Source organism: Sceloporus undulatus, chromosome 6 (genome assembly GCF_019175285.1).
Source record: "Sceloporus undulatus isolate JIND9_A2432 ecotype Alabama chromosome 6, SceUnd_v1.1, whole genome shotgun sequence".
NCBI lineage: Eukaryota > Metazoa > Chordata > Lepidosauria > Squamata > Phrynosomatidae > Sceloporus > Sceloporus undulatus.
Genome location: NC_056527.1, coordinates 12834800 through 12853842, shown reverse-complemented (window position 1 = coordinate 12853842; position 19043 = coordinate 12834800). Strand labels below are relative to the sequence as shown.

The 19043-nt window shown below is 40.4% G+C and overlaps 1 protein-coding gene across 1 annotated transcript in view; it reads left to right on the top strand.

Annotated features, from left to right (window-relative positions):
• Positions 1 to 19043, top strand: part of PTPRN2 (protein tyrosine phosphatase receptor type N2) — a 532969-nt gene that overhangs the window by 506366 nt on the left and 7560 nt on the right. The window contains exons 18-19 of the mRNA XM_042474222.1: positions 651 to 704; positions 2588 to 2652. Of these exons, the coding sequence (XP_042330156.1) occupies positions 651 to 704; positions 2588 to 2652 (119 nt within the window). The remainder of the gene's footprint in view (positions 1 to 650; positions 705 to 2587; positions 2653 to 19043) is intronic.

Here is a 19043-nt window from a genome sequence, read left to right as displayed (position 1 = left end):
ATGATGATGATGCATTATTATTATTATTATTATTATTATTATTATTATTATTATTATTATTATTATTACTGCAAACCATGTAAATCAGTAGCTCCCAAAATTTGGTTCCCCAGGTGTTTTGGATTTCAACTCCCAGAAGCCGCAGTTAGCATAGTCAACAATCAGGAATTCTAGAAGTAAAAGTCCAAAACATCTGGAGGACCAGAGTTTGGGAATCACTGATGTAAATTATATGGAGAGAGTATCTATGTATTGTGATACAGAATGGGGATTTGACTTCACCTACCATAGCTGGAAGTGAATAGTCTGTTCCATAGCCAAATTAGTAGTGTCTTCTGCTGTTATTAACTCATGTACATTACTCTAGGTCAGAATTCACTGAACACTGTGCCTTCAATGAAAGCATTTCTATTGCAGTAGATCTTATATGGGAGCAGTGTTTGAAGGATTGCATGCACTGTCCAAATGATTTCATTAAACATATACTGGAGGAACTGCTTTGAAGAATATAGCCTTGGATGAATTACTATAATATATGTGGCAATTTTTATCCGTAGTAAAGATTATCCCATTTTTAATGCATCCTGTGCTTCTGATAAACACCAGACAAATTAATATATTTATTAATGTTTATATTTGTTTTGTTACAGAAAAGTAAACAAGTGCTACCGGGGTCGTTCTTGTCCAGTAATTGTTCATTGCAGGCAAGTACAATTTTAAAGCTGTTGACAGAGGGGCTGATAAGGTAATCACATAGATGAGATCAGAAATTGAAACCATTCTGTGGATTGATTTAGGTCAACAATTCAAAGTAGTTCCTTGTTCTGGCTAAACAAGAGATAAGTTCCTAATAAATTCAGAGACTTAGCATTATTCTGACAAACATTCTGACTTCTTCATGAAAAAAGTTTCATTGCTTTAAATCAGCAGTTCCCAAACTGTGGTCCTCCAGATGTTTTGGACTTCAGCTCACAGAATTTCTGACCATTGGACAAGCTGGCTGGCACTTCTAGGAGTTGAAGTCTAAAACACCTGGAGGATCAAAGTTTGGGAACTACTGCTTTAAACTGTTTGGAATTAATAGAGAGAATGCACGGCCACCAATGTATATGTATGTATAAACATGCACACAAACATGTACATACACATATTGACCTGCGAAGAATGGGCCTCCTTCTTCAGTGCTATCTAAGAGCACTGTAAGAGAGAGGCTTGAGACAGAGCCTTAACCATTAGCAGTTTCGTGACAATAAGGAGTGCTTTGTAATCCATCTGAGAAATTGCTGCAGAAAAAATAATGCATGGATTTTGGTATATCACCAGAACACTAAATTAGTTTTGAGGGTCATTTGTGTATGAACTTAAGGAATTGCACTGATGTCATGGCTTCAGTGCAATTAATATCTGGATTTACTTATAATGGCACAGTTTATTTTGCAGTGATTGGAAAGACATCTATGGTGTCTTATCTTTATGTAAATTATTACATCCATGTCACATACCATAAAAAGCAATATGTTAAGCTCCTTGCCTAGTTATACACCCACCAGCATCATTAAATCTGTGGTTGAAAAATGTGATCTAGTAAATTATATTTACGATCTAGTGAATTATATTTAAACTCAAAAACTATAGTAAATTTATGGTGTTGTCTTCCCCTTCCAATCCATTAGTAATTTGTGTAGGTAAAGGAAATTACAAAAACAAATCATTTCAACTGATGTTGCTAACTCTTTTTAACATTGCCACCAAAACTGTACATTAAAATGTGTGGGGGAAAGGACAAGAAAAATTGATTGCTTAAATCTTAATTATGTTTTCTAGCAACAGACATGAAAACCATCACATTGCTAATTATAATCTGGCCCTTGACAGCAGTGCGGTCTGCATTCAGATGTTGGCATTTTCTCAGTGCTCAGTCACAAATCTCCAGGAATTCATGTATCTGTTCAGTGCTCTGAGTTGGTTGAAATAAACCCTTTAGAAGACTTGTGGCAATTTTTTGTGTGTGCTTTGAAGTAAAACCAAACATTTGGGAGCATATTTTTCTGCCACATTCTTGTGGAAGGTATCCAATTTTTTTACATATATAAGGAAATAATGAGATGTTTAAATAACAAAGGATTTTTCACTCTGTAAGGAGAGTCCAGTGACTGAAAGGTCAGCTTACAGAATTGTAACGTTTCTGTAGCTCAGAAGAAGTCATTGTAGGAATCTGTTCTTCTGTCCTTTGGCTTTTCCCTAATAAGTCTGGTTTTAGAAGCTGTAAATGACTCACTTTATTACTGTTTAAACCTATCAGGAAACACTCAAAGAGAAGCATATCTTTGTCTAAAGAAGGAAATGTATCATGCAAAACTATAGTTGACACACAAAACAACCAGTTTCATTTCTACAGATAGTCTGCTAGTGTCTTCCTTCCCTCTCTCCTCCGTCTCATTCTTCTTTTCCCCTTCTGCCTCTCCTCACCCCAGTATTGTACGTCTTATCATCACATCACCGGCTGCTGTGTTTCTGTTAGCTTTTTGTGCACACTGAATTGATCATTGTTCTTTCCTCCTTCTTCTTCCTGTCTCCCTGTTTGTAGTGATGGTGCTGGAAGAAGTGGAACCTACATCCTAATTGACATGGTTCTCAATAAAATGGCCAAAGGTGAGAATCAAAAGAGATGCTGCTTTTGAGTTCTGAGACATCACAGTGTTGTCATGGCAACACAGGCACCATATTCACAGAAAATCTTCAGATTAGAGGCAAATTTTACCCTTGCCTGACTGTTCTTAGTGGATTGTTTTGGTTTTAAATAATAGGTCCACCATGATTAAAAACGAAGGCAAATTACAACCCCTGAAGTATGAATGGGATTTAACACATGGATTGATACCTATGTGATTTATTTAACTTTTGTTGGCAAAAAAGACTCTGAGGAACACAGTAAATATTTATTTACTGTTTCCTTAGACTCAAGGGCCATGAACAACAACAGCTAGTCCATAGTTGTCTACAAGGATTTATGTAGCAGTTGCATTCACTTGACCCTATTGAAAGGCTTTTCTTACCAGGAGATGGGTCAAAGATGGAAATAAACAAATTGAACATGTTTTGACCTGTTTGTTTGTTGTTTGTTTCCTCTATTTTTTATTCACTGAATAATTTACTCAGGCAGGAAAGATTAAGTTGTAGTCATTTGCATGCTCACTGAAGCTGCAAAAACATATCTAACAGGCCAAAGGGTCTTCCGGCCTTCAGGATGATTCTAATAAGCTGACATCTGCTGTATCTGACCTTACTCTTGGACCTTTTAAGAGAAGCCTGACACATAAAGAAATTCTGATACATAGATGATGCATGGATGAAGTTTTTTCTCACTGGCCACCTCTGTGTTAAGTAAAGCTTCATCTGCTTAATTTCTATATGTCACATTTCTGTTACACCTAGGAGCAGGGGCTGCTGTAGGAGTATGAAGATTTCCACACCAGCATTTACTGTCTGGTAAGCACTGGTAAAATGCCAGAAAAACATTTAGGAAGTGTGCGTGTGTGAAAGCCTGATGCACTTCCTAAATGTCAGGGAATTGTCTCTTTACCTTCTGTGTCCCTGAATCATTCAGGGATGCTGGAGGTGAGGGATGCGCATCAGGCTTTCACACACACACACTTCCTACACGTTTTTCTAGCATTTTACCAGCGTACCATGGTAAGCACTGGTGAGGAAATCTTAGTTAATACCTAACATAGACTGTTTTTGAGATCTCTATAAAAAGTATTTTTATATTATATAATTTGTATCCTGCTTTTCTCCCAAAATTGGGACCCAACGCACTTTTCACACTTTCACACAGTCCCCTAGTTTCTATGCCATATTATAACAAGGGCCACAGTGGCTATAATGCTGAATGTTAGTAACTATATTTGTGTTTTAAAAAGTAGTAGGTGAAGAAGCAGTTTAATCCTTTGTTCCCTCATTGCACTTCTAAGGAAATGTGCCCCCAAAGTATTATTAGGTTTGGAAAGTACCGTATATACTTGACTATAAGTTGATCTCATATATAAGTTGAGGGTAGGTTTTTGGACCACAATTATGAATTTTGATATGACCTGTGGATAAGCCGAGGGTAAAACCTAGAGGCATGTAACTAAGGATCTAAAGGACGAAGCAAAGGAAAAAATTCCAATAACAATTTGTAAAGGCTGGATAGATGAGAAAGTAGGGGGAGGTCATTGCTTCCAGGACAGATTACGCTCTTGCCTTTCACCAGAGAACAGTTCCTTTATTTATAAAAGTACAGTATTTACACTGAAGCATATATTGATAGGTCAGCTCAGTTTTTTGGGGTCAATATTTTAACTAAAATTTCTAGACATATACACAAGTATATACAGTAAGTTCTCTTTGGTACCACTGCCAACTGAGACCCTCAGAGGAAGAGGAAGAAATAAAATGCTTTTTGAGTTGGATTCACAGAACAACTGCTTCCTTTTTGACAAACTGGTTTGTATGATTTTAGTTCAGTAGTACCAAAGAGCACATGAAAGATGGTACTTGTGTATATTTTTCACACAGATATCAATGTCAAGGTGAATAATTTTTGTCTTTTTTTAATCCTGTAATGCTGATGGAATCTTTCCTTCCAGAGCTAATAGCAACTTGGGGTTAAGGAAAGGGTCCAAGCCGTTAATTTTCTTCAGAGCCGCCATAGAAGAGGAAAGAGTAAATATCTGAATACTTTTTTAGAATCTGAGGCGGGTTACAGGCCGCCATATTAGTACATATTCAGTACGTACTAGGGTTAGGAAGGGGCAGTGCTTCCGCACCCCCCTAACCCTAGTACGTACTGAGTCCGTACAAAATGGCGGCGGCCGTTCCACACGGCCGCCACCATAATGGCGTGAAGAATGCGCCGCCTCCAAACGAGGCGGCGCAGATGTGACACCATCGCTCCATGCGAGGGCGCTTAATGCGCCCTTTGCACGGAGCAGGAAGGAGCTCTGTTTCGGAGCTCCTTCCTGGTTTGCGTCGCTGGGCGCAGCCTTCAGACGGCTGCACCCAGCAACACAAGGGAGAAAGGGGCCAAGCGGCCCCTTTCTCCTCCTCCCCGCCGCTGCGGGGTGTCCTTGGGGCTTGAAGGCCCAAGGACACCCCTTTCCAGGCTGCGGGGAAGTGGCCTTTTGCCGCTTCCCCGCAGCCTGCAAAGCGGCGGATCAGGGCCTCGGAGGCTGTTGGTCTGGCAGCTGAGGCCCCGATACACCGGGGAAAGGCACGCCTACCGGCCACCCCAAAGGGGCGGTCTGTAACGCGCCATAGAGTTGGAAGAGACCGCAAGGGCCATCCACTCCAACCCCCTGCCATGCAGGAAATCTAAATCAAAGCATCCCTGACAGATGTTCATCCAGCCTCTGTTTTAAAAAATCCAGATAAAATATGGGAGATTCTCTTTCCCATTTTCTCTAAGATTTCCTCCCCAGAAATATGGGGAAATGAACTGTGAAATACTTACTTTAAATTAAGGAATAAACTATTTAAGATAAATTGTACATCTATTTACTGTCATCTAAATGCATTCAAATGAAGTCAAGTTTAAAACATTGTCCAATATGTGGTTCAGGAATGCAGTCTGGGATTCTGCCAGCATAGTGGCAAGACCTTTTCGCTACAGAGGCCACAGCTTTCCCTCATTTTCAGTGAAATAAATTTCTGTGTGTTTGCAAATACTGTACACCAAATCAAGAAATAAACTGACAAGCAAAAGGATAGAGAAACCTGTCTCAATCTAGGCAAGCATTCAGTTTTTAGACATCCATGGAGAAAATAATGAAGGATCAGACGAAGCATAATTTGCTGATAGCGATAGCTCAGAAACTAAGAGTTATTACACAGTTCCATGTACCAAAGTTAGATTTAATTAGTCTCTGCCGCCCACTTTTCCTCCTCAGCTCTTTTTCTGAAAATTATTGCTTTCTGTGTCTGCTTGACACTGTGGAGGTGACTAAATTCAGGATAAATAGTAACTATTTTTCTCTCTACTGTAATATTGATGGTTTCTTCTCCTTTCAACTTTAGCCATTTGTTTGTTTCTCATAAACTCCCAAACTCTAGGAGTTCAGCATCTTGAACATTTGTAAGAAAAATTAAAAACATAAAAGGCTTGATGACAGTGTAATGCAACATCTACAAGTATAGATGCCCTTAGTGCTACTCTTTCAAGGGATGTGTCTTTGATTTGGGCAATAACATATTGGGCTGGTGAACCTAATGCATGCCTGTACTTTGTGGTGAGCACCGTTTTATAATATAGAGAATTTTCCTAATATTTTAATTGGGATTAAAACTTTTTTTAAAAAGGTGAAAGAATGTGTTAATGAAAGAGGAGTAAAGTACTATCATGTTCACTTCAAAAAAATCAAGAGAAAAAAACATTTCCAGGTGCTACATTTTTAACAGTGTTTATTCTAAGCAAGGTCAGCTCTGGTTAGTACTTGGATGGGAGACTGTCAACAAATATAAAAGGATGTAGGCTATATTTCAGAGAAGGGAACTCTGAATACTCTGAATACTCCTTGCCTTAAAAAAAACCCCTATGTAAATCATGGGTTCACCATAATTCAACAGGTGACTTGAAGGCCTATCAATTCACACATATTCTCTAATTAATTTCTTCCAATTTACACATCCAATCCAAAGCCAACACAATTGGGGGGGGGGGTGTTTTGTTTTTTACACCCCATGAGAAGCAATGCCTTAAATGATGGTAAATTAACTTTTCCCTATCTCTAGCAGCTATTGTGGATGGAATAGAACAGAATAAACACACAGGAGTAAGTGTCATTTGAAAACTGGTTGCAATTCCTCTTGTAGAGAACACTGAAAGAACAATGATTTACAAGCACTAGTGTATCTGAAGACAGCCTTTGTCAAAATAACAATTAATTAATTGGGAGCTTAGTTATTAATTGAGAGCTTAGCTATTCCAGGTTAATCCAATATGGAGTATGAAGTATTGGATTCATTCTGTAATTGTGCATGCTACACAGAGTGATGAAGTATGAGACTTCTACAGGATCGCATCACTGTTGTCTAGTCTAACTAACTGCCTCCTTTCCTTCTTTAATTCTGTAAATAACATTATTATGAATTATGTTAAGGTTAACAGCAGTGTAGTCCAAGGGCAGTTCGCTTGTTTTTAAGCAAACCGAAGTATTGTATTCTTTGTGAAGATATGAACAAATGGGGTATTAGCTGTGTTGGATTTTCATATTACATGTCCTATGATGATATGTTCAAGTATTTAATCAAAATTACCTAACCTGGATTAAACCACAATTTAAGAAGCATCTCAACATACTGGAATGTGTCCAGCAGAAAGTGACCAAAATGATATGCGACTGGAAACATAGGCTTATGGGAAAGGGCTTAACCTGTTGAAGAGAACACTGAGATGGTATTATACTAATTTTCAAATCTCCCATATTTTATCTGGTGAAGCATGGTTGTTGTTGTTGTTTACTGCTCCAGAGTACCCAAACTAATGGATTCAAATTATAAGAAGGGAAATTCCAGTTAAATGTTATCTCATAAAGTGACAAACTTTCCTTCTTTGGAGGTTGGGTGGGATTCCTGTTTTGGTAAAGGACTGAACTAGATGTCTTAGAATGTCTATAGTTCCATCATTATCATTAACTAAACACATTCTACCTTCTTTTGTACATATAAATCAGGTACTGTAGCTGGGAAATCTAAAAGGTAGATGTACAACTTGTGAAAATTTAGTTTACTAGGAATCTAATTTGTTTTAATCATATGCATAGACAACTTTAAATGTCTGCACTTACATAGCATAAACATTTGAAGTTGGATCCAGACATATACATACTTAGGGGAAGCTATTTAAATCAATGGATTTAAACAATTTTATAACTAAAATTGCAATTGGAAATAAGCCTTGTTGAACTCAGTAAAACTGAATTCAGAGTAGACAAGCATAAGACTGCATTGTAACAAGTCTCATTGCTAAATGGCTGTTCTTTAAGTATGGGAATGTCAGGATCCAACCCTCTACATTTTGAAGCAATTGATGTTTTCTTGTGTCTCTTATACCCCATGTGTACAGACTGAGATGGAGGGCCTCACTGGGGTTACCCAGATATTTATATAGTGGAATAGTCTTATTTTCATTTTAAAATTTTAAAATGTTAGAGAGGTTGCTGCTATTTGGGAGTGTATGGGTAATAATGGCAAAACAATCTAATTGTACGGCTGTATTTTCCATGTGCTATTCCAAATTGTTCCATTTCTTTTACTTTTTTGAAGTCCGTTGATGATGTTTTTGTACAAGAGGCATTTCAGCTGCTTGGAATATTTGAATTTCAAGTGGCGTCTTGAATCTGTCTAAATAAAACTTGTGCAGATCAGGGTGAACAGATGTACCACCTCTGATATATATTTGTTAAGTTCCTTCCAGTCTTCAGCAACGGGAGGATGCAATGAAAGCTAGATTGGAAAATATATACAATTTTCTTGCATCAAATAATAAACAAGAGTTTTCTAGCTTCACACATTCAGCCACTTAAGAGAAGGATTGACTTTGTTGTGAGAGCTCTAAAGAATGCCATTTACTGACTCCATTGTAGCATGTAATGTCAAATTCCATTTTAAGTGTGGGCTTAGTGTTGCACAATGCAGGACAAGTCATGTGAAACTGGCCAAAGAAAAGAGTTGCAGGGTTTTTTAGACTGGTCAACCCCATTTTGTTCTTGACCTGCTCCCCTCTGCCACTGGGGGTGTGCAATCTAAAATCCCTGACCTGGCGCTTTGGGCAGTTTAAATGAAAGATCAAAGGGCAGAGCGAGCATCTCAACCCTGCTGAGGTAGGCCTTTCCCAGGCTGTCACACTGTGAGGCAGCCAAAGGTTTTGTTCTGATAGGAATCGAGGCCCAGTCTGTGAAGCCTAGCCCTCCTTTGTCTGGCCTGAGAAGTTTGAGGCCCAGGTTGAGGATCCAGTGTTCATCAAATGATCAAAGGCCTGAAGTCCAGGACATGAAATCTTTCTTTCCATTTCCTTTTCTAAAAGAATGAATTGCACAAGTACCAAAGAATACCATTGCCATTGCTTTTCTGTGGTGCAAGCACTAACTTTAGAGTCCTTCAGTTCTAAACATAAAAATGTAAGTGCACTTTCAGTCCTGGCCCAGCTGCAAGGCCAGCATTTGCTAACATGTCGTACAATAAAGGCTTTAAGGATTAAGACCTTCAGGTTTTTGTTTTTTAAAGGGCTTTTAAGAACAAACTTAGAATAATTTGAGTTCTTGTTCCACACTCTGGTTTATTAAAAAGCAGACAATAATGCATTTTAAAATCAAAGTAAATAAGGACCATTTGGTTGCAGTAGTGGGAAAGTGGAAAACAATCAATAAAATGCTTTGGCTCTTCAACTGCTCTTTCAATAAGAATGGGGACTTATTTTTTTTACATAATTTACTTTGCTACATTTGAAATAGTTTCTCCTTGCCACTAATATGTTTGTAGCTGGAATAAGCCCTGATCCCTGTTTTCTGCAGCAATATTTTTGAAATTCCCATTTCTAAGGTTATTTTTCCTCTGTTTAAAAATGTTATATTTTAAATCAAGCAAACAAAGGTTGTTTTAATTTCCTTACAATCTGCAAGGTGTTTTGTAGTTTATACCAATAAACTCTCAAACCTTATAACAAGAGTAAAGCAACACTTTTTTTCTTTTCTATTATACTCTGTTTCCTGATTTTATTGTCCTGCCTATATACAACCTTAAATTAAAAAGTGATAAAAAAACTGATTCGTTGCTTTGCAATCGATTTAAGATGAAAGTTTGGTGTTATACCTTTCATTTCATATATGGTGGCTTAATTAGAATTTTGAATCAATAATAGCAGATATACTATTAATTTACAAATCTAGAATAAATGTTCAGGCTTTTGGCAATGCAACTTTTGTTTCTAGGATCCAGTATCCTCTCTACAGATAAACACAGCTCTTCTCTTATTTTTATATTTTGCAATGTAGTCTTTGGGAAAATATGCAGAATTATTGATCTGATATTTCAAACAGTATGAGTGGGATGGCACAGAGACATAATTACTGAGAAACATGAAGGAAGGAAGGAAGGAAAGTCTTCTGTTCTTAAAACAACAACAAAAAGTTATCTTGCCTTCTAAGTTCTGAATTTTATTGAATTGCTAAAGCTTGAACTTTGTAGCTCATTAGAGCCAACTGGTTATCCTGTGGATGGAAAAGTGAAATCAGCAGAGGCAGCCTGGATCTCACTTTTGTACTCAAGCACATATTTTTTGCAAACCAATTTTAGGTCTCTCTTCTCTAAGGTTATTTTCTGTTCTCTGAAATATTGTGGCTGTCTTTTAATGAAAACAGCCCTCTGCAGTCAGACAGAATCTTATTATATATTTACAAAGTGAGCTGCTTTTAACATAAATGTGATGACGGATGAGTTAGCCAGTTTAACACAATTATGCAGTGCTGTTGGCACTTGCAGGCTTTTCTGCCAGATAATTGACCACAGTGAAAACTGTGCCTTAAGTCATATTCAGATACAAATACTGGAGCTGGTAGCTGGTTTTGGTTTAGCATAGTACAGCCTATAATGAATAGGGATATATTTGCTATTAAAAAGTAACTACTAATAGCTTATTTAATACTGTAAGATATGTTTTGAGATAATATATTCATTGTATGCATTAATAATAAAGTCAGTTAGAGGCAGATCAAATGGTGGAAATATTCAAAGTCTACGTAAATATCCAGTTTCCCATGTGAGCTACAAATTTTCAAGCATGCAGAAAGGTAAAAAGAAAAGAAAAGGAATCGGCACTTGCTGATATTGCCTTAGTTCAGATATGTAACTGAATTATGTAGGAAACCAAGAGTGGGAATCATGAGGCCTTCCAGATATTATTGGGTAGGTCACAGGCTCCCTAGTCAGTGGTGAAGAATGAATGCTAATCCTATAACTTTGATGGGCTGCATGATTTTCACCCCATAAAACCTTTGCCTTGCAACCGTGTGATTTGGAAATAATGGTCCTGGGAGTGCAGAGGACTACAAAGGAATATTAGAAAAAGAAACAGCTAAACTGGCACATATTCACAAAGTCTAGTCCATCAACAGTGGGCTGAACAGAAACAATGGCTTCCTGGTACATTATACATAACATTGGTTAACTCCCCAGCCTCATAACGATGCTCTTGACCAGTTTATCACATCTCCTTCTGGTTCCCAGCCAGCAGTACTATATTCACATGTCCCAAAATGTTTTGATACATTTGTGCAGAAGTACATGTGGGGTTTGAAGGGGCTTGCATGGAAGCTTGCTGGAATCTTTTAGCTTATTAATTTTGCACATGGTTGTGCTTTTTTTTCTTTGCGCAGTTGCTTTAACAGTTTGCAGTTGCGTGGGTGGAGTTCCACAAGTGTTTCCATAGTTCATACAGCTGCACGTACTGACATGGCATGTTACTATTGGTCAATATCCTCAACATATCACTTGATTCCCTGGGATTGTAGAAGCCATCATAGTTCATCTGTCATTGCACAATGGTACAGTAAGCAAGCACATTCACAGATATGCAGCTCATAGCACAATATTGGTGGTATAGTGCAAGCACCATTTAACTTTGTGAGTTTTTTTTCTTGATGAAGTTGTTTTAACAGTTCGTAGTTGCATAGATGGAGTTTGTGAGTTTAGTTTACACTATTCAAACACAATATAAGATCTCAGCTATTTTGTTTTTTCTGAGAGAAAAAACACATTTTATGCAAAAAATGATTTGCAGAAAAACAGATTTGTGCAAGAAATGTGATCTTAAGCAGACACCAAAAATACTGTTTTTGGAAACTGTTTTTACTCAAAAAATGTGGGCTGATATGTTGTCTAGCAGTTACAATATTGTAAGCCAGACTTAGGGTCTTGTATTTATATTTAATGTCAAACAGGACACCACCCAAAGGGCTTCCAACATCCTGCTGATAAGGGTACTGGAAAATGATGCAGTCAAGCAGGCAGGTAGGAAAAAGTGGCCCAAAGCTGCTGCTTCAGAGACCGAGCTGAGACCCCGCTGACTGCACCACCAATTCTCATGGTAACCAGCATGCACATGCCACGACCACACAGTGCGGCATCAAGCTGCACTGCTGGTTTATTTTTTTAACTTTTGCCCCCACCATCCATGTGCACCATCGCATAAACACACCACTGATAACTGTCTATTGCCTAGATGCCATCCCATTGGATGGCCACTCCCTTTGATTGTGCACACTGTCGCACTTGTGACCCTCCACTGGGCATCAGAATAGAGATGTGCCCAGTAAAACACTGGCAACACACACACAATCATACCCCCCCTACATGTGCCCTTCATCCTCCTTCACCCCATGCCCCATCTTGGACTGTCTGTTTTGTGCATCTTGTATAGCCATTGGAGGTGTCACACTCTCCCTTTTTTTCCATTGCCACCCGGACGGCCAGCTCTGTCCTTTTTAAGTGTGCACCTGCACTGGTGCATTTATACACTACTTTAGGGTTAGGGTTAGGCTGGAGCACTCCTTTGGACTGGACTTGCATCATGGCATTTTTATGTACTGTCGAAGGTGTGCACTTTTCTGAAAGAGGTTTCTTTCAGCTTCTTTTTAGTCTGATGTTTCCTCACTTAGAATGGCCACAGCACAGTTCCCCACTTCTTCTTTTTTTTGGGGGGGGGGGTGCATCATCTAAATGCCACACCGCCAAGTGGCCTGAATCTGCTTCTTTTGGCCCATCTGAGGCCAATGTCTGCAGTGCTTTCCTGGGGTGTATTTAGAGAAAGAGTTGGGACAAGACCCAGAGGGATCTGTCCAGCTGTCTGTTCCTAGCTTTCAAAAGGACTCACAGAGCACTACAGACATCATCCCCAGTGCCCTGATCTGCAGCACCTTGGAAATCCTTTCTTTCTTTCTTTCTTTCTTTTCCTGGGGAATTGGCATCATCAGACATAACCACATTGACTGTCATGTCTGCACAGCTGTGGTTTTCTTTAAAAAAAAGTTATGAGGGAGGGAACTGTTTTCAGAAGCACAACAAAAAAATCATGGTTTAGCACCACCACCATCCCAAATTTTGCACAAAACCCATGATTCTGGAAACAATATATTTTCTGTTTTGTTACGTTTAAAACAACACATTTTTCACACAAAACCCCACAACTTTATAGGGGGGGAGCCCAAATCCACTGTTGCCGGAAATGTGTTTTTGGTGCAAAAAGAACACCTTTTGCACAAAGGATGCATCTCCAGAAACACTTAAGGATGTGTGGATACCAGGTGAAAAATTCTCATCTATATTATTCCTGCCTATGAAATGATTAAAAATAATACCAACTCTAGTAGATAGTTTAAGCAGCAGGGTATAATTTGTGTATACAGCATAACAGTTGATACTCTCTTAAACAGTTTTCTGAGGCTACCTTTTAGCATTATAATGCTTGTAAATCAGGAATGTACCTGTGGTTTTGTTTTCAGATAATATGCCATATATATCAAGAAGGATGGAAAGAGATTTTCCATTCCTGTGATGTAAAAAGCAAGGCATTAATGGCAGAAGATTTAGAACGTGTCTCATTTATTCAGGGTTGTTCATGCAGTAATTACACATAGTAGCCAGTATGTGGAAGAAGGGAGAGAAATTCTGAGACAGAGGAGTTGAAGAGCTTTAGAGGGATCTGAAAAGAATGAGTTGTTGTCATTAAGCAACTTGAGACACTAACCAATTTGAAAACAAGAGTGCATGGACTCAAGCTGTAGAGGAGACAAGTATGTAAGAGATCTAGGCAATATATAGAAAGCTGCATATAGAAGACTGTTAGAATGTGGTATGAATTAACAAAACTCAAGTCTGAAAGAGACGCAAGATGCAATGAATTGGTGTTTATTGTTGAAAGTCTGTTAATATTTTGAAACAGCTTTGGGGTGAAAAAAGAATAACAATACACCATACATGTATGTAAACATAAAATATACAATAATTCAAAGAACTGATCACTCCAACATAGCTCTTGCATACTTAAAGAAAACAGTGTGTAGAAATTTCTGATGAAAACATTTCTGATACAATTCACTGGTGACTAGAAGATATGAATGGGTGTTTGATTTCAGTGCCCACATAGATGGTATCCCATGGGCTTCTCAACAATAAACATACCTGCATTAGATTTTGAGGCATGTCTCTCAGTTCCTTGGATGCTCTTTGGTTTTTGCATTATCTGTGAATTCACAAAAGCAAGGCATAGAGATGGTGCCTTGTCATTTGAAGATGCAGCTCTGAAAAAAATCTGACTAAAGAAGCAAGCTTTTCCTTTTCTTCAACATGCCTGACATTTAATTGAGAGTTTGTTTTCAAGTAAGTGTTAAACTGATCAGAGAATATTCTTGTGGTTAAATCAGGGGTAGGCAACCTGCGGCCCGCGGGCCGGATGCAGCCCGGCGAGGCCTTGGGACCGGCCCCAGCCCGGTCCTGCCGCCGATTGCCGCCGGGGCCTTTGGCGTCTTGCGCAAGGGGCATGGTGGGGCAATTGTCTATAGAAGCCTCAGAAACATGCATTTATCTTAACATTTTTTAAAAAATCAGCAAATTTTTTTCGTGTGTCTTCACTTTTTTATTAAAAAAGTGCCCTCCATTTGAAAATTTTGTCCTACATTTGTCCTGGCTTATTTATTTATTTAATTTTTAAAATTTATTTATTTATTTATTTATTTATTTGGCTTCGGCTCCCCAGTTGTCTGAGGGACAGCAACCCGGCCCCCCGGCTCAAAAGGGTTGCCTACCCCTGGGTTAAATAGTCACCTGGCTTTTTAAATTAAAGGGTTAACTGGTGTTATAATACAATGGGATTTTCATGGTGCAATTATGTTATATTAGATTCTTATGCTATCTAATGGTCGTTGCAAAGGAGAAATAGAACCATGGAAATTTTAATAAAATATTATGCATAGATGCATGCAAATTTAAATTTGACATTTACAACTCAGGATCGGCTTAAGATAGTTTACTCTCGTTGGCACCCAGATTGTTCCGGCTCTCAGTCTTGTGGTACCTAGAGGCACTTATTTGTCTCAGCGCTGGAATTTGATTGCCTGCTTCAGATCTTGCTGATGGATGGATGGGTGAAAAATTGGTACATAAAGAAGCTAGCCAAATATTGCCACTATTTGTCAAGAAGGATGTGTTTTTATTCAATGCAAATATCAAAAATCCTGTGGGTTTAAAAATTGCTCACATAATCTAGCCTTATCAAAGTGCCCACGCATGAAGCTGTAAGGACTGGTTGCTCCTCAGTCCTGAAGGACGTTATGCTACGGTGGCTGAAATAAACCCTCCCATAATCCTAGCAAAGCTATATATAATGTAAAATAATTATAATTCTTAAAAGTATTGGGATTGCCCACAAACTGGATGTTTTCATAGTATACTTGTTTATATTCTAGTAAGGAGTACCGACTGCTGGTAGTATTCAGTGAACAAGCTGCAGTCCAGGGTACTGCACAGCTCTATTAAGGAAAAAAAAGTACTCAAGCACTCCACATGTCTGAAACCAGAAAAAAAAAACTCATTACAACTGGGAAAACTGAAAATTTTAAATGTGTGTGCAAACATGTGCATGTTGTTCTTGAAATATGAGGAGAGGAAGGAGGAAGTTGAGATTTGTGTCATGAGAAGCATGGCCTCCAAGCACTTGTCCCTTATGAGGAGTTCTTCACATCTTTATTCACAGGCTGTTCTGTCACCTCAACCCTCATTAACGGGCACGGGGGTGGGTAGGGGATACGGTTGGCTTGAGGATGTGCTGGATGCTAATGTAAACATAATGGAAGCTCCTATTGAGGTTGTGCAGGGCAAGGGGAGGTATGGCGGTAGGAGAGTGGAAATTTGTTGGAAAGGAAGGCAAGATCGATGTGTAATATCTATCTCTCCTTCCATCCACTCTCCTAACCAAAGAGATCTGAGGGTCAGCCCAGCTGTACCACAAACCCTGTTTCTGCTCCTGTGCAATGCCAGATCTGTAAAAAACAAGACCCACATAATCTATGATCTTTTGCAGGATAAAAACTGCGACCTGGCGTGCATTACTGAGACCTGGCTTGGGCCTGAGAGCAAGGCTGTGTGGGCACAGGCCCTCCCAGCTGGGTACTCAGTTAAGGACCAGATCAGGTTAGGTGGGTGGGGGGGTGTCACCTTGATTCATAAAAACACTCTCTTCTTAACCAGGAACCCTGTCCGGAAAATGGGTTACATCGAGTGCATTTACCTGACCCTGAAGGCCAGAGACAGTCTGGGGATTCTGTTGGTCTACCGGCCACCCCGTGCGCTAACAGACTCCCTGGCCGAGCTGACGCAGCTGGACTCGGAACTGGTGTTGGAGTCCTGGGGGGCCTCAACATCCCTTTTGAGGCCAGTCAAAATCCAACAGGTGCGGCTCGGGAGTTTATGTCTACCATGACTGCCATGGGCCTGTCTCAGTTGGTCTCGGGGCCCACACATTGCACTGGTAATACCCTCAATGTGGTCTTTAGTACGGACATGGAATCTCCGTGGGCAGAGATCTCTAATATCTCTGCCCTGTCATGAACGGATCATTTTCTGGTTGAGGCTCGAATCAAGGCTTCTACCTCTAGCCCCCCTGGGGGTGGTGGACCTATTAGGATGGTCCACCCTCGAAGGCTGATGGAACCCAAAAGGTTCCAAGAAGCCCTAGAGGGGTATATGGCTGGAACTGACGGCGACTCTGTTGATGCCCTGACTAACATCTGGGATACTGATCTCTCCAGGGCTATACACAGTATCGCTTCCAAGCGTCCTTTCAGGCCTGCTTCCAAAAAACAGCCCTGGTATACGGAAGACCTCAGGGAAAGGAAGCGGGTTCTGCGACGACTAGAGCGCGACTGGCAAGGACACCAGCACTTAGCTGACAAGGCACTCCTAGACTCTCATTTGAAGGCCTACGGAGTGGCAATAAGAGCAGCAAAGAATTCGTTCTATGCTGCACGTATTGCGTCTGCGGAGTCGCGTCCGGCAGAGCTGTTCAGGGTAGTGAGGGAGCTGACACAACTGCCCCCCTCCCTGAACCCTATTTTAGAACCATCTAAAGCCTGCTGTGACAAATTTAATAACTTCTTTGCGGACAAAATCTCTCGGATAAGGGCTGATCTCGACGCCAGTATTTCTTCAGAATCTATTAGAGCTTCCATGGCCCCTGTTATACTGGATCATTTTGAGTTTGTTAGTACCGAGGAAGTGGACAAGATCCTTCGAAGTGTTAGGAAGACGACATGCTCTCTCGATCCCTGTCCCTCATGGCTGGCGGCCCAGGGGGGATGCGGTGCTAACTATGCTGCACCGCATAATCAATACATCTTTAAGAGAGGGACAATTTTCATCTAAATTAAAACTAGCAGTGGTTAAACCCCTGCTAAAAAAACCCTCTCTAGACTCACTGGCTTATAATAACTACTGGCCTATATCGCTGCTGCCATTTTTGGGGAAGGTGATCGAGAGAGCGGTCGCCTCCCAGCTTCAATCGATCTTGGATGAGACGGATTTTCTGGACACATTTCAAACCGGCTTCCAGGCGGGCTATGGAGTTGAGACTGCCATGGTCGCCTTAGTTGATGATCTCCATCTGGGCATGGACAGGGGAAGCGTATCCCTGTTAGTGCTTTTGGACATCTCAGCGGCTTTCGATACCATTGACCATGGTATCCTTCTGGAACGCCTGAGGGAGTTAGGTATCGGGGGCACTGTGCTCCAGTGGTTCCGTTCCTACCTCTCGGGTAGATTCCAGATGGTGCAGCTGGGGAACGTTTGCTCCGATAAGAGGGTGCTTACATCTGGCGTCCCTCAAGGAGCGATTCTGTCCCCCATGCTATTTAACATTTACATGAAACCGCTGGGAGAGATCATCCGGAGACACGGGGCACGGTGTTATCAGTACACTGATGACACCCAAATATGTTTCTCTGTGTCCCCGACTGATGCAGTAACTAGGGATGGCATCTCTCCTCTAAATGCCTGCTTGGAGTCGGTAATGGGCTGGATGAGAGAAAACAAACTCAGTCTGAATCCAGAGAAAATGGAAGTACTGGCGATAGTACCGCCAGGTCTGGGTGGTGAAATTTGTCATCCGGTCCTGAACGGGGTCACGCTCCCCTTGAAGGACTCGGTCCGCAGCTTGGGAGTGCTCCTGGACTCGTCGCTCCAGCTGACATCTCAGGTGGATGCAGCTGTCAGGAGCGCTTGTTATCAGCTTCGGCTGATACGCCAGCTGTGTCCCTACCTGGACAGGAGAGACCTTGAAACTGTAGTACATGCTCTGGTAACCTCTCGATTGGATTTCTGTAATGCGCTCTACATGGGGCAACCCTTGTACCAAACCTGGAAGCTACAGTTAGTGCAGAATATGGCAGCGAGACTGGTCGCTGGATGTTCCAGGTCTGACCATATAACACCCATCTTGAAAGATCTTCATTGGCTGCCTATTCGCTTCCGGGCTCAATACAAGGTGTTGGTAATGACCTATAAAGCCCTAAATGGCTTGGGCCCAGGGTACTTGGAGGACCGCCTCTCCCCATATAATCCACCCCGCACACTCAGATCAACAGGGATGAAATTGTTGGAGGTCCCAGCGACACGCTATGTGAGGACCTCACAGAGGGCATTCTCTTTCGTGGCCCCAAGATCTTGGAATAGTCTCCCAGATGAGCTTCGCTCCACCATATCCTTAGCTCTTTTCAAAAAGAATCTGAAGATGTATTTCTTTTCCCAAGCCTTCCCACCATGAAAAATCTTCTCTTACCCCTTTTCATTGATGACCCCGGACTGTATATATTGATTTCCCCTTCCATCTGGCCCTTTTGTCGTTAGTATTACTATGTTGCTTTTAATGCTGTTTTTAACTGATTTTATTGGAATGTTTTTATAAATAATTGTTCGCTGCTTTGATCAAAATTTTGGAAAAGCGGGTTACAAATAAACTA